The 23,221-nt window shown below is 37.1% G+C and overlaps 1 protein-coding gene across 2 annotated transcripts; it reads left to right on the forward strand.

Annotated features, from left to right (window-relative positions):
* The first annotated feature begins 1,032 nt into the window (after nt 1-1,032).
* On the forward strand, nt 1,033-22,177 carry pias2 (protein inhibitor of activated STAT, 2). 2 transcript variants are annotated; one of them, XM_015364829.2, is made up of 15 exons: nt 1,033-1,379; nt 2,053-2,138; nt 2,954-3,422; nt 4,552-4,636; nt 5,262-5,312; nt 7,498-7,588; nt 8,013-8,147; nt 9,586-9,691; nt 10,117-10,190; nt 10,301-10,461; nt 10,705-10,838; nt 12,680-12,866; nt 13,364-13,503; nt 15,921-15,958; nt 21,622-22,177. In XM_015364829.2, exons 3-15 carry the CDS (start codon nt 2,957-2,959, stop codon nt 21,808-21,810), a joined length of 1,857 nt encoding a protein of 618 aa, XP_015220315.1. In that variant the 5' UTR covers nt 1,033-1,379; nt 2,053-2,138; nt 2,954-2,956; the 3' UTR covers nt 21,811-22,177. The 2 variants fall into 2 exon arrangements, with proteins under 2 accessions (XP_015220315.1, XP_006626796.1); XM_006626733.3 differs by lacking the exon at nt 2,053-2,138.
* Nucleotides 22,178-23,221: the final 1,044 nt, after the last annotated feature.

Below are 23,221 nucleotides of genomic sequence, written 5' to 3' on the forward strand. Positions count from 1 at the left end.
CCAGTTATGATGTCTGTGAATTAAAAATGTGGGTGTTTACACTATGCCAATAGGTTATTTGCTGATCATTAAAATGACTCTGATTCCTTCTATTTTTTTAACAAGAAAAAGTTCTGCATGTTTTGTTGTAGCATATCCAGTTATGAGGTGATGCTCCCATCTTGTGGCAATAGGATGCACAGCAACATCTAGTTTCAGTGATGATTTCCAAAGCCTTTGTATTTGGTATCACTTTCGTATTCATTCTGGTATAGTTCTTTTGCCATAAGATAGTATATATTAGTAACGATTCTGAGCTGACTGTAGTGTGATTTTGTTTTGTAAAATGCTTAACAGAACAGAAGGAATTCATTAAGAAGTCGGTTGTGTTACAGTTTTCCGTTTAAAAAGTTTTTCAGATCTTTTTTTTTATCTGGAATGAATATAGAAAATCTTTCTTTTTGCAAGTTGGGGCTGCAGTACAGAACATTACTTATGTCAAATTCACTTTATATTGCATCTCAAATCATTATCTGCAATTTTGAGAGTGTGATTTAAAATTTGTCAAGCATTCCGCCTCTTACATTACTTGACAGATTTCAAATATTCACATATTTCATATTATTTTGATGTTTTACCATGTTGTTAGCATTTTAAATAAAGTACCTTCAAATTATTGTATAAAGATTCACATTGTTTAAATTTCTGCCAACATTTCAGTACCAATTGCCATGTAAATTATTTAAGTATTTGAAATCACTATTTTTCTTGTTTTGTTTTACAAATTGATCTTGGGCCCCATGAGGTAATCAAACAGCCATGGGTAGACCTCTTAAAGTAATCTTCTTAATTTCTTAAAGCTTCATTTGCAGGATTTTATTAATACAAATATGGGTCATTTAGAGTGATTGAATGACTTCTCATTCTGTCTTAAATGTACCAAGCCTTAATTTCCACAAGGGCTCCTCTGATTGGTGGGAGAGGGAGTACGTGGAACAGTAGGCAGTTGCTTACACAAAGAGAGAGGATTAACAAAGAAAAGAAAGAAAAGAAAATCTAGTTTTGTAGAGGATGCTGATTCAAATATCCTTCCAAAAGCCTTCTAAATGAAGCAGTGGCACTGCAAGCTACCAAAACTCTGATAATTATAATTTGCAAGACTGGCAACTTTAATGTTTTTTTGTATCTCTGCAGTTTACGATCAGAAATGGACACTTCTGCCTTCAATGTGACCAGTTCCAGTAAAGCCTTTTAGATAACATGCAATAGGCCCACGCTTTGTCCTTTCTTATGTTGCGCTTCCCAGTTCTTTCAAGGGCTCACCCTAGTCACGTGGGTGGTACCCTGGAGCGGTGCAGGATGGTCGCGGAAAGAAAATGGCGGATTTTGAGGAGCTGAGGGTAGGAGAAAGTATTAAATTAATTTCGTGTTACATAGAAAGAGCACTGAGCATCGTCGTAAAGCATTGGAATGATTGGGTATATCTGTTATGGAATCGTTACATTAGAACTGATATTTTAATTGGAGTTTACTAAGTGGAGACGTTAATGTCTGCCTCTTGTGTTTTGGTCGGAGGTTACGGTTTATTTGGTGTCTCGTAAAATAATTATATTATTAGGCCTGTTGAGTGTAACTTTTGAATTCTAATAGATGTGTCTTTAAGTACACATTTTCTGCTATTTGATTCATCATTGTTGTCGTAGATGTGTTTTTAGGTTTTATGAACGGTATTTTTTCCGCCAAAACATCTGGTCTAGACTGTTGTGTTGTACATATTTACAGCTTGTGCCAATTCTCGAAACCATGTAAGTAGCCTCTTCATCCGTATAGCAGATGCATTTCTACCGATTTCGAGATCAACCGTTTTGTCACCAGAACCGTGCAATCTGTTGTGAACTCCGTGCTTCTGATTATGGTGCCCTTTATCTCTTTATTATTCCAACTTTTAACTGTTGCTTAATCTCTGTTGCAGTGTGTTTGCGACAAGGACTGCTTACAGTACGTGTGTTGTCTGCCTTGTTTTTTTTCTTTTCCCGTTTTTAATGGGTTTTGGAATTATTCTTAACATTTTAGATGCTATACGATCACATTTGTTAAGGAAATGTAAAGAAAAAGGATTAACAAGTAAGAACAATCAAGCATGGACCATATAATGAAGGGTCAGTCGGGGTTTTCTTACTTTTTTTCTGTGGGTTTTTCAGATGGGATTTCTTGGGAGGGACGTGGTCATCAAACCACAGTTAAGGGGGAGAATTGTCAAATTGATGATGGATATTATAGATGTGTATGGGTGGAGTATAAACTACATGCCGCTCAGCGAGCAATGCAGAGCCGGTGGAACTCTACTGCTCCAGAGGTGACAGTCGTTTTCCCCCCGCCGTGCTAATAGACAAAGTACCGTTCACTCTCCTGAATGCACTCAAAATCCTGTACAGAAACCACACCTGGCTGCTTTCTAACGTCTACAGTGTGCCTTTGATGTACTTCATTTTATAAAGAATTCAAATCCGTTATTGGAGGAAATGTAAGCCTCATTCTTACATTCATACATAAGATGGCACTGAAGCATCCCTGGACTGACACAGTAAAAATAATTTAGTTGTTTGAGTATTTAATAGGAATAATTGGAGCTTCATAAGGTGCTGTCGCCGTAGAAAGTGTTTTGTACTTGTTTGTCACTTTACCCGCACATTGCTATAGTGGTGAACACTTCTAGTTCTTGAGCTCTTCAGGAGGTGGTTTAATCTCAATTAGTTCTTTGTGATGTTTTTCTTGCCTTTCTGCTTGTGATGTAAAATGATGATAAAGGAGCCCTGTAGCACAAGAGCTATGATTATTCAACACTTGTAGAGATGGTAGATTATCCTTTTATTATGGTGTCAATAGTATAATTTGCCCAGTGTTCTGCCTTGCTGAAGTTGTGCTGAACCAAATAAACACCCGTCAAATGTTTATATTTTTTGTATTTTTTCAGAATATGGTTTCAAGTTTTCGGGTCTCAGAGCTACAGGTTTTATTGGGCTTTGCAGGACGTAACAAGAGCGGTCGCAAGCATGAACTCCTTCTGAGAGCCTTGCACTTGCTAAAGAGTGGGTGCAGTCCAGCTGTTCAGATCAAAATTAAGGAACTGTATAGACGACGTTACCCCAGAACAATCGAAAGTCTCCCCGACTTGTCTGCCCTCAAGCCCTCCGGCTTCTCCCTGAATAGTAACTCTTCCCTCGTGGACCCGGACTTGGCCGGAGCCGGTGTGCATTCTCGCGCGCCTGGCTCGATCCCGCCGCACTCCGCAGCGCAGAGTCCTGTCCTGCTGCACGAGACGAAGCCCGGGATCGACATGCAGCAGCCGGCACCTCCCATCCCGCCTGTCCATCCTGACGTCCAGCTGAAAAGTTTGCCATTTTACGATGTGCTGGATGTCCTGATCAAACCCTCAAGCTTGGGTAAGCATCTGTCTCTTCTTTGCTCTGCACTGTGCATGCAAAATACTTTATTAGAAATTGCCCACTGTAATTGTAAATATAATAGAGTGCTGCTTTTAAGCAAGTAATCAATCAGTGATATTTCTTATATTTAGCTGTTTTTCTTTGCAACGCTAATTCAGATAATGACGTTCTAGAGTAAATTGTGAACAATTAGGCACTTTTGCTGGTTGTGGACTATAGGACATAAAGGAGCGTTATAATTTTATTATCTCCCTTATCTTATTTTTGAACAATCATCATACTGAATTTTGAGGGGTCTAATCAAATTTGCAAAATGAGTGAAAGCATTTCACCACGCAGTGTCTGCACTAGCAAATCTTTCCATAAGAACAATTTCTGCAAATGCAACCAGTGGCAATTTTAAGAATGTGACAGTCTCAACCCAACCTCGTGACACACGTTTTATGGCTGCACTTAGAAAAGATATTGCCTGATTATAGCTTTGGAATCATCATTGGGAAGGAGCAGTTGGCTTAATCTGTGGTGTAGGTTTGCACAACGTATGTATTTGTGCATTTTGCTATAAGAATAGAAAGAAGGCCAGCATGGAGAATGACCAGTCCCAAGAGACATCAGTAGTCTTCTTTTCACAGCTTACATTTTGGTCTGTCTTGTCAGAGATCCATAGCAGACGTGAGGCTAACAAGGCTAAAATGTCTCGGTAGTAGAATTGCTGGGTGCAAAATTTTTAAGCCATGTGTTGTGTTTGTATTATGGTCTTTGCAAAATCATTCTCTGGCTTTGCAAAAGGACCACACATGAAAATAAGGAATCTGAGATGTAGGTAACAATATTGAATTAAAAAAAATGCCGGGGTTGTAGTGAATTAGTTAAGGGGTAAAGGAGAAGAACGTTTTTTTTTTTAATTTGCCAATGGTATTTACCAATACCATTTTTTGGTATTTGTAAATCAGCTTAACTGTAAAGCACTCAGCAAAACCCTCTCAGTTAGATGGGGTGAACATTTCCCCTAGTGGCCCCCTGAACAAATCGCTTCCTAAATACAGCACACACTGTTCTGTTGAAATTACCATTATAATTAGGAGATCTTAGGGAACACAACTGGTAACTTAAAATCTCATTTTAGGTGCCAGCAGTATTCAACGCTTTCAGGAGAAGTACTTCATCTTTGCCCTGACACCACAACAAGTACGAGAAGTATGCATTTCCAGGTGAAAGTTATTTTCCATCCTTATTTGTAGTGATCGATGTTTTTGTTACACAATGTATCTTTAAATTTATATTTGACTGATTTGGTTTCGGAGATAAAAATAGTAAAGGTGTACTAATTAGGTGTGGCATGGTGGCGCAGAGGTTAATATTGCTTCCTCCAAGTACTCTGGTTTCCTCCCTAACAAGTACTGGTAGGTTAATTGGAAGCTGGGAACATTGTCCCTGGTGTGAGTGTGTGCATGTCTGTATGTGTCTCTTTTTCCAGCAGTGGACTGGAGTCCTATCCAGGGTGTACCTTGCCTTCTGGCTGCAGCTTGCCTGGATTTTTGAGACATAGAATATGGCAGAATATTAACGGCATATCACAAGATGCCATTTAGTCTCTTTGATTCCTACAATATTTGCTTATTGTGTGAGTCGAAGACTCCAAATGAAAAAGTGGAATGGTTGTAGGTGGCTTTTATGTTTCGTGTCCCAGAGGGAAAGGGTTAAGAAATGATTTATTTTTTGAACAACAGCCAAAAGTGCTTTTATCATGTTAATAAAACCATTATTCTTTCAGGTTTTGCTTTTCGGGGGGCGGTTTGTAGTTGCAAAATGTAAATGTTATGTGTTTTTTTTCAGGGATTTTCTCCCTGGTGGAAGAAGAGATTATATGGTCCAAATCCAGCTGAGGTAAGTGGAGGCAGATTCCAGTTTTCTTCACCACTGGCTGTGTTCACTTGCAAAAGTGAAAGATTGCACTGTTTTGCCACGTTCCATCAGCGGTAACAATTTGCAAGTCTTCCAGAGAAAAAATACCCCTATCCACCTGTGATGGGCAATATTCCACTGTGATCAAATGTTATTAATGTGAATACTGATCCCGTTCAAAATATTAAATGAATACAGTATAAATAAACTGTCTTACAACTAAATATTATTCAATCTGAATAATAGCAAACATTTTTATGCTAAAAAACATCATATAGTACATTAACAATTTGGTAAATATACATGTTTTTTATTTTAAAAACATGATATGCTTCATAAACATTTAAGCATCTGGTATAAATTGTATAGGCCTATGTTTATTTAATAAATTTTGATTTTCATTAATAAGCACAAGTGCATGTAAAGAGAGGGTTAGTTATGATTGTCCCTTCAGAAAACAATGTAGTTGGATATGTATTCAGGGTCTGTAATATGTCAGTCCCAGCACAAGTCCCACCATTCAATTCTGGCATTTTCCAACTACCGATAAATTCAGCCTGCACAAGAATGAATCCAATGGTTTGGAAGTGAACATGCTTTTGTCTTCTGGTACACAGGGGGAGCTACTCACCTGTTTAAGAGCTGAGAGGGTATTGCCTGGTACAACCTTATTTTTTGGGAAGTACCAAGATGTGTGAGGTATCTTTTCTACTGCAGTGTCATGATCCTACATGGAGTGGCTCTCCATGTTAATGTGGAGTATACCTTTCATAATGAGTCACATTAATATGACATTAGAAGCTTCATCTGGTTTTCCAGAAGTACACATATTAATTATGAATTTTAAAAGATAGCACTACTGTGTGGCATAATTTTAAAATTAATTATATACAATATATTTTAAGTATTAAAAATATTTAAGTTTTCCCCCCAGGTTAAAATTACCTGTAGTGTAGAATCATTCATTATCAGATTCTATAAGCAATTAAGCTGTAATTTCCTTTCTAAAACATGGAATGTTTTGAGTATTCCTCATAAGTACAATTTACAGTATCCTATCTATAAACGTAATCCATCAGCGTTTATCTGACAACCGTTCTTTATATTTCCTTCAGAATAGTTGCTTAAAAAATGCCTACTATGCCTTTTGTTAACACCACTTAATGTAAATAGAGTATGCCCTTCAATGGCATTGACTTTGTAATTTAGGATTATAAACCTTTTTATTGTTTATTCCTTCAATTAAAGTAACCGAGTGCTTCAAAGGCGGCACAAAATGTGTATTGCAGTTTGATTCAAGATTTTTTATTTGCCATATACAACAAGTGTTTTGGAATGCTTACTCGTTCAGCTCCACCCAGTAACAGGAGAGAAAAAAACCCCCGGCACAAATGACTAGCAGACATGGACAATAATTTAGAGAGGATCCTAACCTGTCACAGTCCGGGCAATCCCAACAGAGTAAAGAAGCGCAGAGCATATGAATGTGGATGTTACAAGAAATTTGCCAACTGTGATTTGAGTGTGAAGAATGAAGTATGCAGGCATTTTAAGTTAGGCTTTTGTTAAGTTTAAGTTAGGAGTCACATATAAATGCTGATCTTGATAACAGATATACAAATGGGATCTTGATAACAGATAAGCCATCATAGTGTATGAACATGTCTAAGTGAGCCACATTTGAAACTGAACAGAAAAAAATGTGACATTCTTCAATATGATGTTTCGTGTAGATGCAAAAAGATTTTGTTCCAAAACATAATTTGAAAACGAGGAGTATACCCTTAGAGTGCGTAATTTGGAAAGACTGGATGCAGTCAGAAATACAGTCTTTCAGACTTGTCTTTATAGTGTATCTCCTAACCTCAGCCTTGCTTGCATATGACATGTTATGTGGTTGGGGAACTGACACAGCAATCGTAAAGGAACTGTGAGACATATTGTACCAAGAAACATGTACAGTGTATGGAGCAAAACTCCACTTAACAGGTGAAGTTATTTTTTTTTACCACTGTGCCTGTTTTCAGTGGCTACAATAAATAAAATATAGAATTCAATAATGCATTTATCCACATCAGTGTACCTTAATTATACAAATTCACAAACATGTCTTTTGGAGATTCACAAGGTTGCATTTTTACAGTGTGTCTTTTACCTTTGGCTTCAGGTTTTGCCTTGCAGAGACCAGTTGCCCTCAGGAAGACAACTATCCAAACAGTTTGTGCATAAAAGTGAATGGCAAACCCTTCCCATTACCGGTAAACATTTGTTTTTGTTCTTGACATTTTTACTGTTAAAGCTGACTAATACAGCAGTTAGACAAAGGAAGAAAAACATTATCTGAATTATTGAATACATCACGTACTAATTTTTTCTCTTTATCTGCTAGATTTACTAGATTCTTTCTCTTTATTTACCTTATATGCTAGATGTTTGTGAACTGTGGACAGATGATTCTTTTTAATAATGTTTATTTCAAAATAGTGTTATGCTAATATCTAATTTAAAAACTGTTTTACAAGTATGCTGTCATTTGTTTTGCATCTTGTAAATGCTTTGATTCATGAACTCCTATCTATAGGAAAGTGAAGTACAGTATGTCCTCTCTATGTGTTATACATAATGTAGTTCACCTTGCATGTTCTGCTATGAGTTTGCAAATGAAAGTTTGCTTTGTTATAGGGCTATCCTCCCCCTCCTAAAAATGGAGTGGAACAGAAAAGGCAAGGCCGGCCATTAAATATTACTTCCTCGGTCAGATTATCATCCGCTGTGCCTAATCAGATTTCTGTCACATGGGCACCTGAAATTGGAAAGGTAAGCTTCTGTTTTACATTTCTAAAGCTTGACCTTTGTGGGTGAAATGTCCAACAGACAAAAATAGTATTAAAGGGGATTTTAATGTTTTACTTGTTTGAATAAGATTAACATGCAGCTGTTCTTTTTTGTGCTCAAAAAGTAAACGTTAAAGGTTACTACTAAGAGTAGGGTCCTTTACAACTGGTGCCATTTATTTTTGACTGATTAAGTTCCCCATTCAGTAGACTAATCAGGGGTTGTAAAAATTGTTTAGATAATCTTTGGTCTGTGTTAAATACCTCCACTGTGCTGTATGTTGGCCTTTTCCCATGTATACATTAAAATAAATTAATGTAGCATTTGCTAAGTGTTTTAAAGTATCATCTGTTTTCGGGAATCATAATATTTAGTTCTTTTGTAAATAAACGTTTTATATAGATGTTGCTTTTCGCTTGCCCTCTTGTCTTAATGTGAAGGGGGGGATTATCAGAGAACAGGAAGGCTCATTAAGACATAATAATCAAAATCTCTATTATATTTGCAAAGGGGTTGCTACAACGTCTGTGTTGTGAAGGATAATTTTTTTTCTAAAATGGCTAATAACGCCCGATGAAAATATTTTTGCCTACAGCAGCTCAAGTGCATAATTTAGGATCATGGTGGTATAAAACAAAAAATATTACTTAACTGAATATAAAAATTGGAAGGTGAATCTTGCAGCAATTTTCTGAAGGGTCCATATAAAATCTGAACCAGTCTGTTCCAAAGCAGCTGCACAACACCTTACAGCAGCCTTAAAGAACTCAACAAGAAAGTGAGCAAAATAAGAAAACTCTGTTGTAGTAGCATGTAATCAATGCATTTAGCTAATCACCTTATGTTTGACAACTTTATTCAGTATTTTACAGGATAAAATTAACTTGCATCTCAAACTGTCATGAAACAAAATTGTATTGTTTTCCTCTTGGTTTTCTCAAACTGTTAAGTTAAAGGGGAGTGTCATTGTCCATTTGCCCTTTTGTAATATGCAACAGCTTATGATTGTTTCTCATACAGGTACAGGGCTTTTAACCGCAACGTGTAGGTGTATGCGTGATTAAGGAACAAGTTAAAGAGCAGAAAGGAAACGCAACGTTTTGGCTGTGGAGCCTTCTTCGGGTGTCAATCTTATGCCTTAAATTTTACACCCGAAGCATGCTACCTAATTGAACTACTATCAGTGATTAATCTTTAATTAGGTCTGTTACTACTCATTTGTTAATATTGTTGTTCTGACTCAGCAACTGCATTTCTCCTAGATGAACATATAGTACATAAAATGTCAGCGTGTATTGAAATACATTGCAATATGTGCATTTTGTCTTTTGATTGTTTTTTTTTTTTGCAAAGCAGAGTATGCTTTTTTGCTGGCCTATTTTTTTTGTATCTAGTATGTCTTTTGTTTTCTGTTTTTCAGACATATTCTATGTCTGTGTACCTTGTGAGGCAGCTCACATCTTCATTGCTTCTGCAGAGGCTAAAAATGAAAGGCATTAGAAACCCTGACCATTCTAGAGCTCTAAGTAAGTGTCACACTTGTGATTTAGAATCTTGTACCAGCTTAAATCGAAAACTGTGTGTAATAACATGTTCACATTGGAATGATCAGCAAACTTCAAAAGGTTGATCTTATACATCAAGATTTGTTCCATATGCATGTCTATTTTACTTTGTCCAGTCATGTGACATGAAGAACTGAAAAGTCTGTGTTTTAGTATTGTAGTGCTGTACCATTTTTGTATGATTTGCTTTAATACTCTATTATTATACTGTTTATTATATTATCAACCTGTGGAATTTGGTTATTACTTTGTTTCATATTTGTTTGTTTCACTAATAGGCTAAAACCTTCATGGAGAGCTCTGAACCCCAAAATGGTGCTGAAATGAAACATCTTGTGCTTTTTTCTCTCCATGTATTAATTAGACTTTTGATTTTTTTTCCTCAGTTAAAGAAAAGCTGACTGCAGACCCTGACAGTGAGATTGCCACAACCAGTTTAAGAGTCTCGCTGATGTGCCCAGTAAGCTTTCTCTTATGTAATGAATGACATGCCAATTTGTTAAATTTCCTTCCCATCCTAAATTAGGTTTCTGACCTTTGGGTGCACACACTTTCTCTTCTCTCCTCCAGCTTGGTAAAATGCGTTTGACAGTCCCATGCCGTGCAGTTACCTGCTCGCATCTACAGTGCTTTGATGCTGCTCTTTACCTTCAGATGAATGAGAAGAAACCAACATGGATTTGTCCTGTATGTGACAAGAAAGCTGCTTACGAAAGTCTGATCATTGATGGGTGAGTAGACTCAAATGACCTTGTCTGGTGACATCCAGGAAATTCCAGCTTTCCTAACCGTTCCTAACTCAGTTGAGGCAACATTCTTATTAGATTTAACACAGATGTATACACACACCATCAGGTATTCTAAGATATTGTTCTCTTCTAGCTACAATGTGCCTAAATGACTGATAGGCCATCAGCTAATCAATACATACAGTGGTTGCGCCCACCCGTATAGTTTGTTATTTTCTCTTTCAGGCTGTTCATGGAAATCCTGAATGACTGTACAGATGTGGATGAAATTAAATTCCAGGAAGATGGCAGCTGGTGTCCAATGAGACCAAAGAAAGAAACACTGAAAGTGTCGGCCCAGTGTAGCACAAAAATAGAAAGTAAGACCTTTAAAAATAACTTGTAATGTTGGTAGTGGGATTTTTTACATTTTTAATTTCCCATGCTTTTATTCATGGTTAACAGTTGAGCTGAAGCCTGTGTTCCTGTAGAATGTTGTGTGTCAAATAGGGAAACAGGGAAGTTACCCTTACCTTTCTAGGAAGGTGTTGGAGGTTGGGTGGCAGACAACTGAATGGCAGATGACAAAGATGGATTACCGTTTCCATCACTAATGAACGTGGCACGTTTTCCTTTGGCTGAACTTAGCTTGATCTTGAAATGTAGCACAAGTAATACTTCCTTTGAAAATAAAATATTAAGTGATAAGAGGTAGGGCTTGGTCACATGACTATTGCCACTGTATTTCCCTGTCTTCTGGGGTAGTCGTGCTAGCAAGAAATCCACAACCAACAAGGCAATGACATGCAGACAACAGACCTACAGGAAAGGTCAAACACTTGATTTTAATGAAAAAAGATTCTGGGGAAACAATGAAGTCAAATAGGTGCTGTGCTAGTGTAAAGTGCTGTAAGGTTTTTTGTCAGAGTACTTTTTAATTTTGTTTTGCTTAAGACCAATGTGCATTGTGGAAAACCTTGTCCAGTTTTCCTGCCTGATAGTTTCACTGTCTTATGAGCCAAGGTCTGGTCATGTTTAGTGTGTTATCTTTTTTTATTTTAATAATTTAAAAGTTTGCCACATCCCCTTCACAGCTGTGTTTATTTGTAAACTCCTCTTATGAAATAGTTTCCTTTTATGCACAAAGAGTTTTAAGAGTTGGAAATGAAAGGAAGTCATCTTGCTTGTTTGGTTGCTAGTAGCTAATTCACCTAGACATCTTTTCCAGCCACTTCTAGAAGCAAACCAGGCAAGCAGCTTCAAGAACTAGGGATTTTATTTCAGTCCAACAACCCATGATAAAGAGCTGCCCTGTGTTTACTGTCTTCAATGCACTGTGTGCTGTAATGCATATGGATTTGTTGCACAGTTTCTTTAGCCTTTTTTTATTATTTTCTCCAAGGCAAAGGGGGTGTCCATAAATTAATGTCAGGAATTTTTTTTATTCCAGAGCAGTATTTACTTCTAACATGTTGAATACTGTATATAATTGTATCTTCATCATTATAGGATAACAAATATTCTTTTAGCATAAAACAGACCCCTCATCTCCTCAGTTCTGTTATCTCCTCCCCTTAATTATCCATCTATCAAGTCAGAGGCTTTCTTTAAAAGTCTTAATGTGTCATATCACACTTTATCTTAGCTTGTTAGCTTAGCTGGCCAAAAAAATTTGGCAAGCTTACTTTAATAACCAGTCCTTTCTAATTTCCTAATGTTTATGATGCAAATACTTTTTTAGTTTAGATCTTAGTATTTGAAATTATAAGACCTGGTATCCTGCCTGAATCTGTTTAAAGATTGATGCAAAATGTAATATTTTCTAACCATTGGGAAACATTCTTTTTAAGAACCTGTTTGACTATCCTAGATACTTTATGTATGACATTTTTCATTTTGTAAAGTATCAGTGGATATATAGCATTGGTTACAGTTGATTGATCAATTCTAAAAGTTGCTGGTTAATGCAATCTTTCTGTCACATTATTAAAAATGAGTAAATTTCCCAACCCAACGCATACTGTCTGTACTCTCAAGATGAATTCCTGTGAGAAACAGTGAGATAAGTGTTATCTCTGCTGTGGGACAAAGACTTCATCATGTAAGTTGTTTTTGAAGTAGAGGAAAACACTACAGGGTTACATACAAGCAGCTTTTCAGGATCATTTCTAGTCAGTTTTACAGAGACACATTGGAATAATCTTTTTCAAAATGTTTGCAGGTTCAAGTCTTGTCAACAGGCCTTGTGCAGTGATGACAGCCAGTGACCCCAGCAGTTTGAAGAAGGCAGACATAATTGATCTCACTATAGAGAGCTCCTCTGAAGGTGAAGAAGAGGAAGAGGAGATACCACCACTCAAGAAACGCTGTCTGTACATGTCTAAGCCTGAGGAAGTGCATGGAAAAGGGTCAGTAATAATATAAAGGGCGTTGTGCTTTCCTTTTTTTTGTTTGAAAGCGGGTGATAATGCATTAGATCAAACAATAGGAAGATGTAACTATCTACAGTCTCCATTGTTGACATATACTTATTTAATTTTTAAATAGCAGTGTTAGTTTAGTACTTTAAATTTAGGTTACTTGCAATGCAACATGCTGGTCTACATGAATTTTATTTTATTTTTCTTTGTAATTTAGTTCATTTTATTATGAAATTAGTATTTTCATTTACAGTGACAGCATGGAGAAAGGCTGACATTTTTACAGCAGAGAATTTACTGGAGCAGTCCTGAGAGAAGTACATTGACCTTTCTTACATATACAGTCTCTTACCTAGTCCAGAGCCCTAACAGCAAGTCCACGCTGTTAGTGTGGAGTAACACATTGTGCTACTTTCAGATAAAATTGGGGGCATCAGTTTTCCATAAAACATCTTTGTATATTTTTTTTGATGTTTGCTTTGCAGGGTCTTAACTTACCAGCCTTCAACTGTGCGAGTGCCAAATGTCCAAACCGTGGAAACATCATACATAACTTCTCCACTAGCTGATTATGCAGTTCCATTCCATCACTCAACCTTATCTACAATTTCAGCAGACATGCAAAGTAAGAATTTCTATTCTTACATCTACATTCTCATATTTAGTGAGATTAAAATCATTTTTTGTTGTTAAATAGTGCTGTCTTTCAGTATTTTGACAGTGGCAATTTTTGTTTTGGCTCTGTACTCCAGCACATTGGATCTGAAATGAAACGATGACGATGAGGTTAATGTGAAGAATGTCAGCTTTAATTCAAGGTTTTTTACGTCTATATTGGCTGAACCATATAGGAATTGCAGCCCTTTTTATGCAGAGTTCTCTCATTTTAGGGGACCAAACGTAATTGCACACATTAACATAATCTTAAATAAAATGGTCATGTTTAGTCCTTTGTTGCAAATCCTTTGCAATCAATGACTGCTTGAAGTCTGCGACCCATAGACATCACCAGACACTGAGTATCTTTCCTGGTGATGATCTGCCAGGCCTGTAATACAGCTATTTTCAGTTCCTGCTTGTTTTGGGGACTTTTTGTCTTTAGTCTTTTCTTGTCTTCAGTAAGTGAAACAGATGCTCAGTGGGATTCAGGTCGGGTGATTGACTTGGCCAGTCAAGAACATTCCGCTTTTTTGCTCTGAAAAACACCATAGTTGCTTTAGCTGTATGTTTGGGGTCATTGTCCCGCTGCCAGGTGCCATCCAATGAGTTTTCAGAATTCATCCTGCTGCTGCTGTCAGCAGTCGCATCATCAGTAATGACAAGTGAGCCAGTTCCACTGGCAGCCATACGTGTCCAAGCCACGACACTACCTCCAGCATGTTTCACAGATGAGGTGGTATGTTTTGGATCATGAGCAGTTCCTTTTTCTCCCCACACTTTCCTCTTTCATTCACTATGGTTCTGGTTAAGACTTTGTCCCAGAACTCTGCAGGCTTTTTCCTGTACTTTTTAGCAAACTGGAACCTGGCCTTTCTGTTCTTGAGGCCTACCAGTGGTTTGCATCTTGTGGTGAACCCTCTGCCCTATGCTGGTGTATTCTTCTGTTTATGGTTGTCTTTGACAGATCTATGCCTGCATCCTGGAGAGTGTTCTATATCTGTTCAACAGTCGAAATGGTGTTTTTCTTCACGATTGAAAGTATTCTTTGGTCATCCACTACTTTGGTCTTCCAGGGCCTACCAGGTCGTTTGCTATTGCTAAGCTCACCCGTGTGTTCTTGCTTTTTAACAATGCACCAGACAGTTGATTTTGACACATCTAATGTTTTGGCTAGCTTCACGATGGCCCACTTTACTGGCATTGACACTTCTTTGGTCCTCATGTTGAGAGACAGCAGCAACAGACTCCAGATCCAAATGCCACATCTAGAATCAACTCTAGACCTTTTGATAGCTTTCTTGTGCATGAACTAACGATGCAACGACACACAGCTGGCCAAGAAACAACTGAGCAACCAATTCTCCACTTACTTTTGGTCCTCTAAAATGGGAGGACAATGTATAAAAAAGGCTGTGATTCCTATATGGTTCACCCAATATAGATGTAAATACCCTTGAATTAAAGATGACATTCTGCACTTTAACTTCATAGTCATTGTTTCATTTCAAATCCAATGTGCTGGAGTACAGAGCCAAAACAACAAAAATTGTCACTGTTGAAATACTTAGACTGCAATTACAGACTGTATATCTCTAATTTAAATATACTGATTTTTTCTTTTTCACATGGGTGAAATGTGGTTAATTTCAAAGAACTACAGTGATCTCTGCTATTACACGAGTTTCCAAAACGGAAATTGCCTCATACGCGATTGGTAAATAGGGGGAAGATGTCTTACATGGGAAAGTTGTCTTATATGCGATTTCATCCCTTACATGTTTGTTTTGCTCTGCGGAGTAACACAGTTGAAGGCGCCGGTCTGCGGAGGTATACACATGATGCTCAGTTGTCCAATGTGCTTTGTTTTGGAAGTGCTAATTGGGAGGTGCTCCTCAATTTTCGTGCTGTTTTCCCTAAATCTTCTGCATTGCCGTAAATAGTCTTGTCACAAGGACAAGGTGACAAGAAATGTGTCTAAGAAGCGTGCTGGTGATAAAATTTCAGGTTGTGAACTTTTTCAAGGTAAAGTCCTAAATGTACTGTAGTATTTCTTTATTATGAATTTAACGTATTTAAACTGTGCTAAAATTTTTATTGGGATAATTATTACATTTGGTAAAGCTTTGGTTAGACATTTGGTTAGGTTTTGAATGGTCTGCCCCTAACCCTATTTTTCCCATAAGTCCTGTTATTTTTATTGCACTATTTTGCATAACACGAGGTTTTACAGGAAAGCATCTTATCGCGTTATAGCAGAGATACCTGTATGTGGCTTTGCTCTTGACAACATTTTCCATTTCACATATTATCACCGACTGATTGTGGATTTTTACAGTATTTTTTGTGCTGTTTTCTGATTAATTTCTCCAATTTACCTTTTAGGTCTAGGTTTATTCTCATTGATACAAGGAGACCCTCAGGTATGTTTTCTTATTGTTCTTTACAGATTAAACTGTTACACATCTTACCTATATTTGGGTTCAATGCATTTTCATTAGTAGAAAGTCAAGTATATGCAAGCAAAATGTTTATAGTAAGTAAAGTAATTTAGGGCTTTATTCCTTATCATTTTTATGACATATGGCTGAGTCTAGAACGGCCATGTGTAATTATATTAAAGATGCAGCCATTCAAAGTGTGCGGTACAGACACCGCAGTACAGATACCGCAGGTAAGATGACACGCGATACCGCGGTGCGTGATTGGTTGACCGACAGGGGCACTCGTGGTCTGTTGGTCTGTCATAGAAAGACTTACTGTAAACGCCTTTACTGTGCCCGTTGTAGATATTGAATTTTACCACTGAAGGGAAATCTTAGTAGCTGAGCATAAAAAGAATAGGAGCATACTGTAACGCGTGTGAAGGCCATAAACGATATTAATTTTGGAACGTAAACATACAGTATATGGCTGGTCTTGGTACTTTAAAGAAAAAAATACACACCAGTATTCCATTTCTCCCTAAACATTGTAAGCTTCGAAGTCTTTAACTAACGTGATACCGGAGTCAACAAGCATACTTTTAGAATTTGATTAAAAGGGAATATAATATGGAATCGCGTATCTAAAGAATTTAATAACGGTATGATTATATCCGTGTACTGCGGCAGGACTGTGTAAGGCTGTTTCGCCTGCCTGCTTATGCGAGCTGTCTTGTAGCCTACTGGTCTAGGTACATGACTACCAGCTGGCAGGTTGTGTGTTCGAATCCAGCTGGTGTTGGACTTTTCATTTTTATTTATTTATTTTTTAATCGCGTAACATAAACATATTAGCGTATGCAAACTGTACTGTATACAGTATGTATATGTATATTTGATGTCTTAACTGTGCCCGTTTAATTGAATTAAAAAAAATTATTTAACACGAACATTAAGCTGTTTACATCTTCCGCCTGAGAACAGTCACTTCTGTGATTATATCGTTATTAAATTCTTTAGATACACGATTCCGTATTATATTCCCTTTTAATCAAATTCTAAAAGTATGCTTGTTGACTCCGGTATCGCGTTAGTTAAAGACTTCGATGCTTAAAATGTTTAGGGAGAAATGGAATACTGGTGTGTATGTTTTCTTTAAAGTACCGAGACCAGCCATATACTGTATGTTTAAGTTCCAAAATTAATATCGTTTATGGGCTTCACACGCGTTGCAGTATGCTCAGGCACTAAGTAAAAGGAGATGCTTCGTATTGCTTGACTAATTTTAAAAACTAAGTTATAAATATAAAAATTGCAGGCGCTGCTCTGGCGCGTCGGCTCCTACACAGTGCCTGTCTGCCGTAAGCGTTACAACATACATACAGTACCCAACACTGCTTGTACCCATCTGTCATGCAAATAAAACACCTTGAATTGAATTGAATTGAGGGGAGAAGGGGGGGATACTAAAGCCAATACTGGCTCAATGGGCTTTGACGTGCTAATGCGTTGGTTTAACGGTCCGGGTGTGGCAGGCTTCCAATGTAAACTCGACTCGATTAGAAGACAATGAACGTATTTTAGCCCTAAATGAATTAATAGCAAACATGGTTTACATAAAATACATTTTTCCAAGAAAGTTTATAATAATACGATCTATAGTTGAAATCTGAGCCTACTTTAAAAATAAAGGAAAAGCATTTTCAGAGAGCAATCACGCTGTGTTTATGTAGAAAAAGTGATTAGGTTTATGAGCAATCTAATTACCTATTCGCTTAAAACGCTATATAAAATAAAGTTTATTTAGAGATGAATGATCGGTGTCACAGTTTAAATAATGTGAGTCAGGAAACTAACACAGCGCCACCGGATTTAATAACGCAATAAAAACGCTATAAAATAATGTGACACAGTACAGCACAGTACAACAATACTGACCATGACTTTAGAAGCATAAATTACCTTACACTCAATTTAAACACAAGCTGTCTTTCTGTATGAACCTCTAAGCTCTGGTTCATACAGAAAATGTAGAAATGCATTAGCCTGATCATGATTAAAAAACACATAATTAAACACGCGTTTGCGATTTAAATCAGAACACGATTTAAATCAATATAAATGTTTATATTGTAACGCATACTGTCCAGCCTCCATTTCTCTATAAAAATTTACTGTTGCACACACACACACAATAGAAGCAGGAACCGCTGTCAGAAGGGAAGATATATTCAAAATATCGCAAATATCGATCATGTTGCGATATTTTGAAATATAAAAGTCAATTGATTGTCCATAATATTGCTTACCTATTTTTTCGAAGAAATGTTTGTTAAAATAAAAGTCCAGCACCAGCTGGATTAGAACACACAACCTGCCAGCTGGTAGTCACGCACCTAGACCAGTAGGCTACAAGACAGCTCGCATGATCAGGTAGGCGAAACAGCCTTACACAGTCCTGCCGCAGTACACGGATATAATCATACCGTTATTAAATTCTTTAGATACGCGATTCCATATTATATTCCCTTTTAATCAAATTCTAAAAGTATGCTTGTTGACTCCGGTATCACGTTAGTTAAAGACTTCGAAGCTTACAATGTTTAGGGAGAAATGGAATACCGGTGTGTATTTTTCCTTGTGATATTTTAAGCTCTAGTTGAATGATAGGTGTCGCATTTTAAATCATTTTCGTAGCTAGAAATTATGAAACGCCCTGTTAAAAGCAAGGAAGTTTTTATGCCCCGTTGAAGTAAAACAAAATGCCTGACAAAGTATGGCTTGGACAGATTCCAAGTGCTTGTACAAATGTGCTAAAGAAATTATACTTTGAGTATACAGCTTGTCCAAAGTCATCCATTATCAATACTATTAGTAATATCTTCAGTAAAGGCTTTGATGCATAAATATTTCTGATAAAGGTAGGTTGTGTACTTCTGTACAACTGAGCAATCTTGCTTTCATAATATATACCAACATTTTAATGACTGATGATTAACATGCTGTAATACACAGTTCAAAATTAAATGCTGTACATGAGAAGTTAAGCTCCCCCTGGCGGTTTTACAAGGCGACGCCGGATAGTTAGTCACGTGACATGCGTGACACTGCGTGATACTGCGTGATACTGCGTGATACTGCGTGATACTGCGTGATACTGTGACACGCCCACCGGGGTATGCCGCGAAATACCTCACCCATTTTGAATGGCTGCATCTGTACATACATTTAATTGACAGAATCCCTGCTGAAAAAAAATGTTGCCTTTCACAGATGTCAGGGCAACCTTTTCAAGTTAAAATTACAATTTCTAAACTTCAAATCTCAGAATTGTGACTTTATATCTCACAATTGCGACTTTTTATTTCACATTAGTGACTTCAAAATGGCCCACATTTCATTGTCTGTCATTTTGTTATTGTAACGGATTCAGGTTCTAGGGCTTGTGCCCTCGCCGCTCCCACCCTAGTTCATGCCTCACTGCATTGGCTCGAACCCGGATCTTGCCAGCTGAGCTAAAGAAGACTTTCTTTAGCCCCGGCGGCCAGCATCCCTGTTACGCGCAGGGGAGGTCTGTGCTGTCACCGCACTGCAACCAGATCGTACAACCTGTATGTCGGCCGTTCCGTTACACTATATTCATAAATCGTACAGGATCATAGGATCTATAGAGCTGAAGACTTGTCTTGTACAGTGCCCTGATAAAAATCAAATTAATTACACTAGTTTTTATGGAATCCCATTACCTGGTCGGAAAAGTGGACGGTGGGCTTTTTAAAAAAGTTTTTATTTAAACACCAGAAATAAGGAGACGGAATATGAAAAAAGATACAGAAATAGACACTTCACATCCAGAAGAATTCACAATTATAAAAGCTGGAACTTTTTACATATTTCCATTGTATGTCTTGCCTTTTAATTCTTTAAATTTCTAATAGAATTTAAGTAAAAAAGGATTTTGTTCCTTGGGAGAGGCCAGGGCACAAGCCCTAGAACCCGAATCTGTTACAATAACAAAATGACAGACAATGAAATGTGGGCCATTTCGAAGTAGCAATTGCGAGATATGAAGTCACAATTCTGAGTTTTGAAGTCGTAATCTGAGTTTTTAAGTTGCAATTGCGACTTAAAGTCGGCATTCTGAGATACAAAGATGCAATTGCGGGATACCATACCACGTTTTTTTTTTTACTCCCTGGCGGAAACGGGCTTCCATCGATATCGGTTCGGCTGCTGCTGTGTGTTTATTTTGACCAAACAGGATCAGCCGGAAAGGAGAGTTAGTCATTTCTATGCTGATGATACTCAAATCTACATCCATATTAAACCTGACACTGAAGTGGATGTCTCTACACTTACTGTATCTCTGATGTAAAAACCTCAATGACTCAAAATTCTGTGGATGGGACTGTACTTGAATTTCAATAAATTGAAGACCTTGGGGGTGATATGTTCACCCTAAAGCACTGCATTGGCTCCACACTAGATTCCCAGGCCAAGAATAGTGAAAGTCCTAGACTTCTTCACTTAAAATAATATGGAATAATCTGCAAGTAGTGCCGATAAAGGTGCATGAAAGCACTAAAAAATGCATTCTTTCATAATTTTTAAGTAACATCTTTCTTCAGTACTACAAAGTTTGCAGCATATCATACATTCTCTATGAGAATCCTACCCACCAGACTACTTCCCAAGTTGTTTATACCAGAAATAAAAATTAGCTTTACATTTTCAGGTTTTTGGACATGCTGTCAACTTTGAAAATGAAGCATGTGCCAAGCACAGTTCATCAAAAGTAATGTAGTTTGTTGTGATGGACTTAAGTTATGTACCGTTTGAAGCAAAATACAAGGACAAGATGTTTTAAGTGGAAATTCAGAATTTTTAACCCAAAACGTAACCATGAAGTTGGAGGTTACATACTGTAACCATTTCACCAGTAATTTTAGCTGGTTGCTTGTTTTGAAACTGCCTGTTTTGTAGATTTATGTAGTTTTTTTACTGATTTCAGCATTGAGAAAAGCAAAATTGACCAGAGTAATTTAGCTTGTGGTTTCCAGTCTGTGAATGTTAGATTTTTTTAAAATTAAAACACTCAACAAATTTATATACATTCAAATATGAAAATATAATGTGTGTGATTATTTTCTAGAAACTGCTTGATACTGTATTTAATAAAGGATACATTTAAAAGTTGTTGGTGTTGTATTTGGACTTTCTTTTCACAGGGGTTTCTGTTTTCATGTTGGCATTTTTTTCCCCTCGACTCGCAGTTTTGTAGCACCTACTACAAATTATCTTATTCTACCATAATTATCTTGTCAGTATCTAAAATCTCACCAAATCACTATTTTCTCAAAAGCTTCAGAATATTTTTGCAGTATATAAACTTTTTCCTGCCTGTCTGGTGAAGGTAACGGATGTTTATTATTTCTTAATGAGTAATTTCTCTCTTAGTATTGCTATGTCCCCATGATGGTATTTTAATTAATTGTATAATTATTTGAGTCTTGTAATAAGTTTGAACATAGCTTTGTGTTTGTGAATATTAAGTTTTAAAGAGGTTTGAGGTGGCACGTCCCTTGAAAAGATGTTATCCCAGTTCAATTTTTCAGAAGCAATATGTTACTGAGGCGTTTTTACATGCTTTGTGTCCACTGCAGTATCGCACTCCGATGTTCCTGGACAACCTCCCCAGCACCTTACAGCAACAAGCAACAAGCGGAGGCCTGATTTCCACAAGCAGCCATTATGAGAGTAGCAGTCACAGCAGTGGCTCTGCCAGGAACGAAACTGGAGTCATTACAGGAGGCGGGGGGACCATTATTCCAGATATCATTTCCCTGGATTAAAGAATATAGACTTCAAACCTTTTCTTCATACACAGCAGAAGACAGCGGAAATACAGCGTGTACTGAACTGAACCGTTTTTAAGCCATTCAAAATTTAAATCCTTTGGTTCTTTTTTTAAAAAAAACTCTGTACATTGCCTTTGACTCAATGAAGTGGACTTTCAAAACCCATTCAGATGGAAAAAAGGACAGACTCTGTGAATGGGAACTATTGATGTGTAAATGTGTTTTGAAGGCTGATGCTCCGATTAAGTTGTATAAAACATTCAGAGGCAGCTCAACTTTATAATAGCTGACTTCATGCGGTGCATTTTTCTCCTATGTTCTGATTGTTACATATAGCAATAAACTAAGCCTTCCATAATAATGCTTCAGATGTGGTCAGATATTTTATGTAAAAAGCAATAGCTCAAAGTCTGTGTTGTGATGTTTTAATCAACTGCAAAGAATAGTTGTAAGGTATTTTATTAGTGATTGTACCCACACTACTTAAGAAATAATTCAAATCTTATACTTAGATTTTTTCTGTTCCTTAAATGTGGTCTGATATTTTTGGTTCTAAGCATTATTCCAGTTATTTTAAAAGTATTGGATTGTCTAATGAGTCTTATGGGTCACAGAATATAAGCATCTGCCATATTTCACTAAGCTTTAATATGTGGCTCAAGATAAATCATAGCATGTGTAGTCAAATTATAGAGCAGTATGGTTGTGTAGTTACAGATCGTACACATTTTTCAAAACTTCCCAAACTTCCCCAAAAAAACATTTCAAAACAATGAGTTGGAAAATATGTACACAATATTGGAAATTTTTATGTTGCATGCGGAACTACTAACTTCAAATTCTACATGGAACGCTCCAGGATAACTTTTATCTAAAATAATCCTACTGTAAATCCCTTTTACCATCTTAGAGCTTTATCAGCACACTACAGAGACTTGGTTGATACAGAAGAATGTTTCTGGCCACTTGGGCCAGTTACCCACCCTCTTTATATCCAAAAAAGGATTTTGTGTAAATTAAGAGACTGCTGTGTAAAAGTATTCAAAGAGCAGGTTTTTCTACAAAAAGCACATTTGGGAATATCTGCCTACCAAACGCATAAGATTGACTGGAAAGACAACCAACTGAATTCAAAGGTATTAAAGAGGGGGTCTCTCTTAATATAGACAATAGAGACCCAGCTTAGGAGGGATCAAACATCTTAAAATTGGCCATTGCCTTGCACAAAAATTGTGCTTTCAAAGTAAATCTCTTTGGGAACTTTGAAGCTAGAACTTATCCCTTCTTCTGTTCATGTTGCACTAATTAATTTAGGCCTGTTTGAGCAGTTTATCATCAGTTAACATCTAGTTTTTGTCAAGTGGTCTGGCTTTAAAAACAGAAAGCTAACTATAGAATGCGTTAA

This window comes from Lepisosteus oculatus, chromosome 3 (genome assembly GCF_040954835.1).
Source record: "Lepisosteus oculatus isolate fLepOcu1 chromosome 3, fLepOcu1.hap2, whole genome shotgun sequence".
NCBI lineage: Eukaryota > Metazoa > Chordata > Actinopteri > Semionotiformes > Lepisosteidae > Lepisosteus > Lepisosteus oculatus.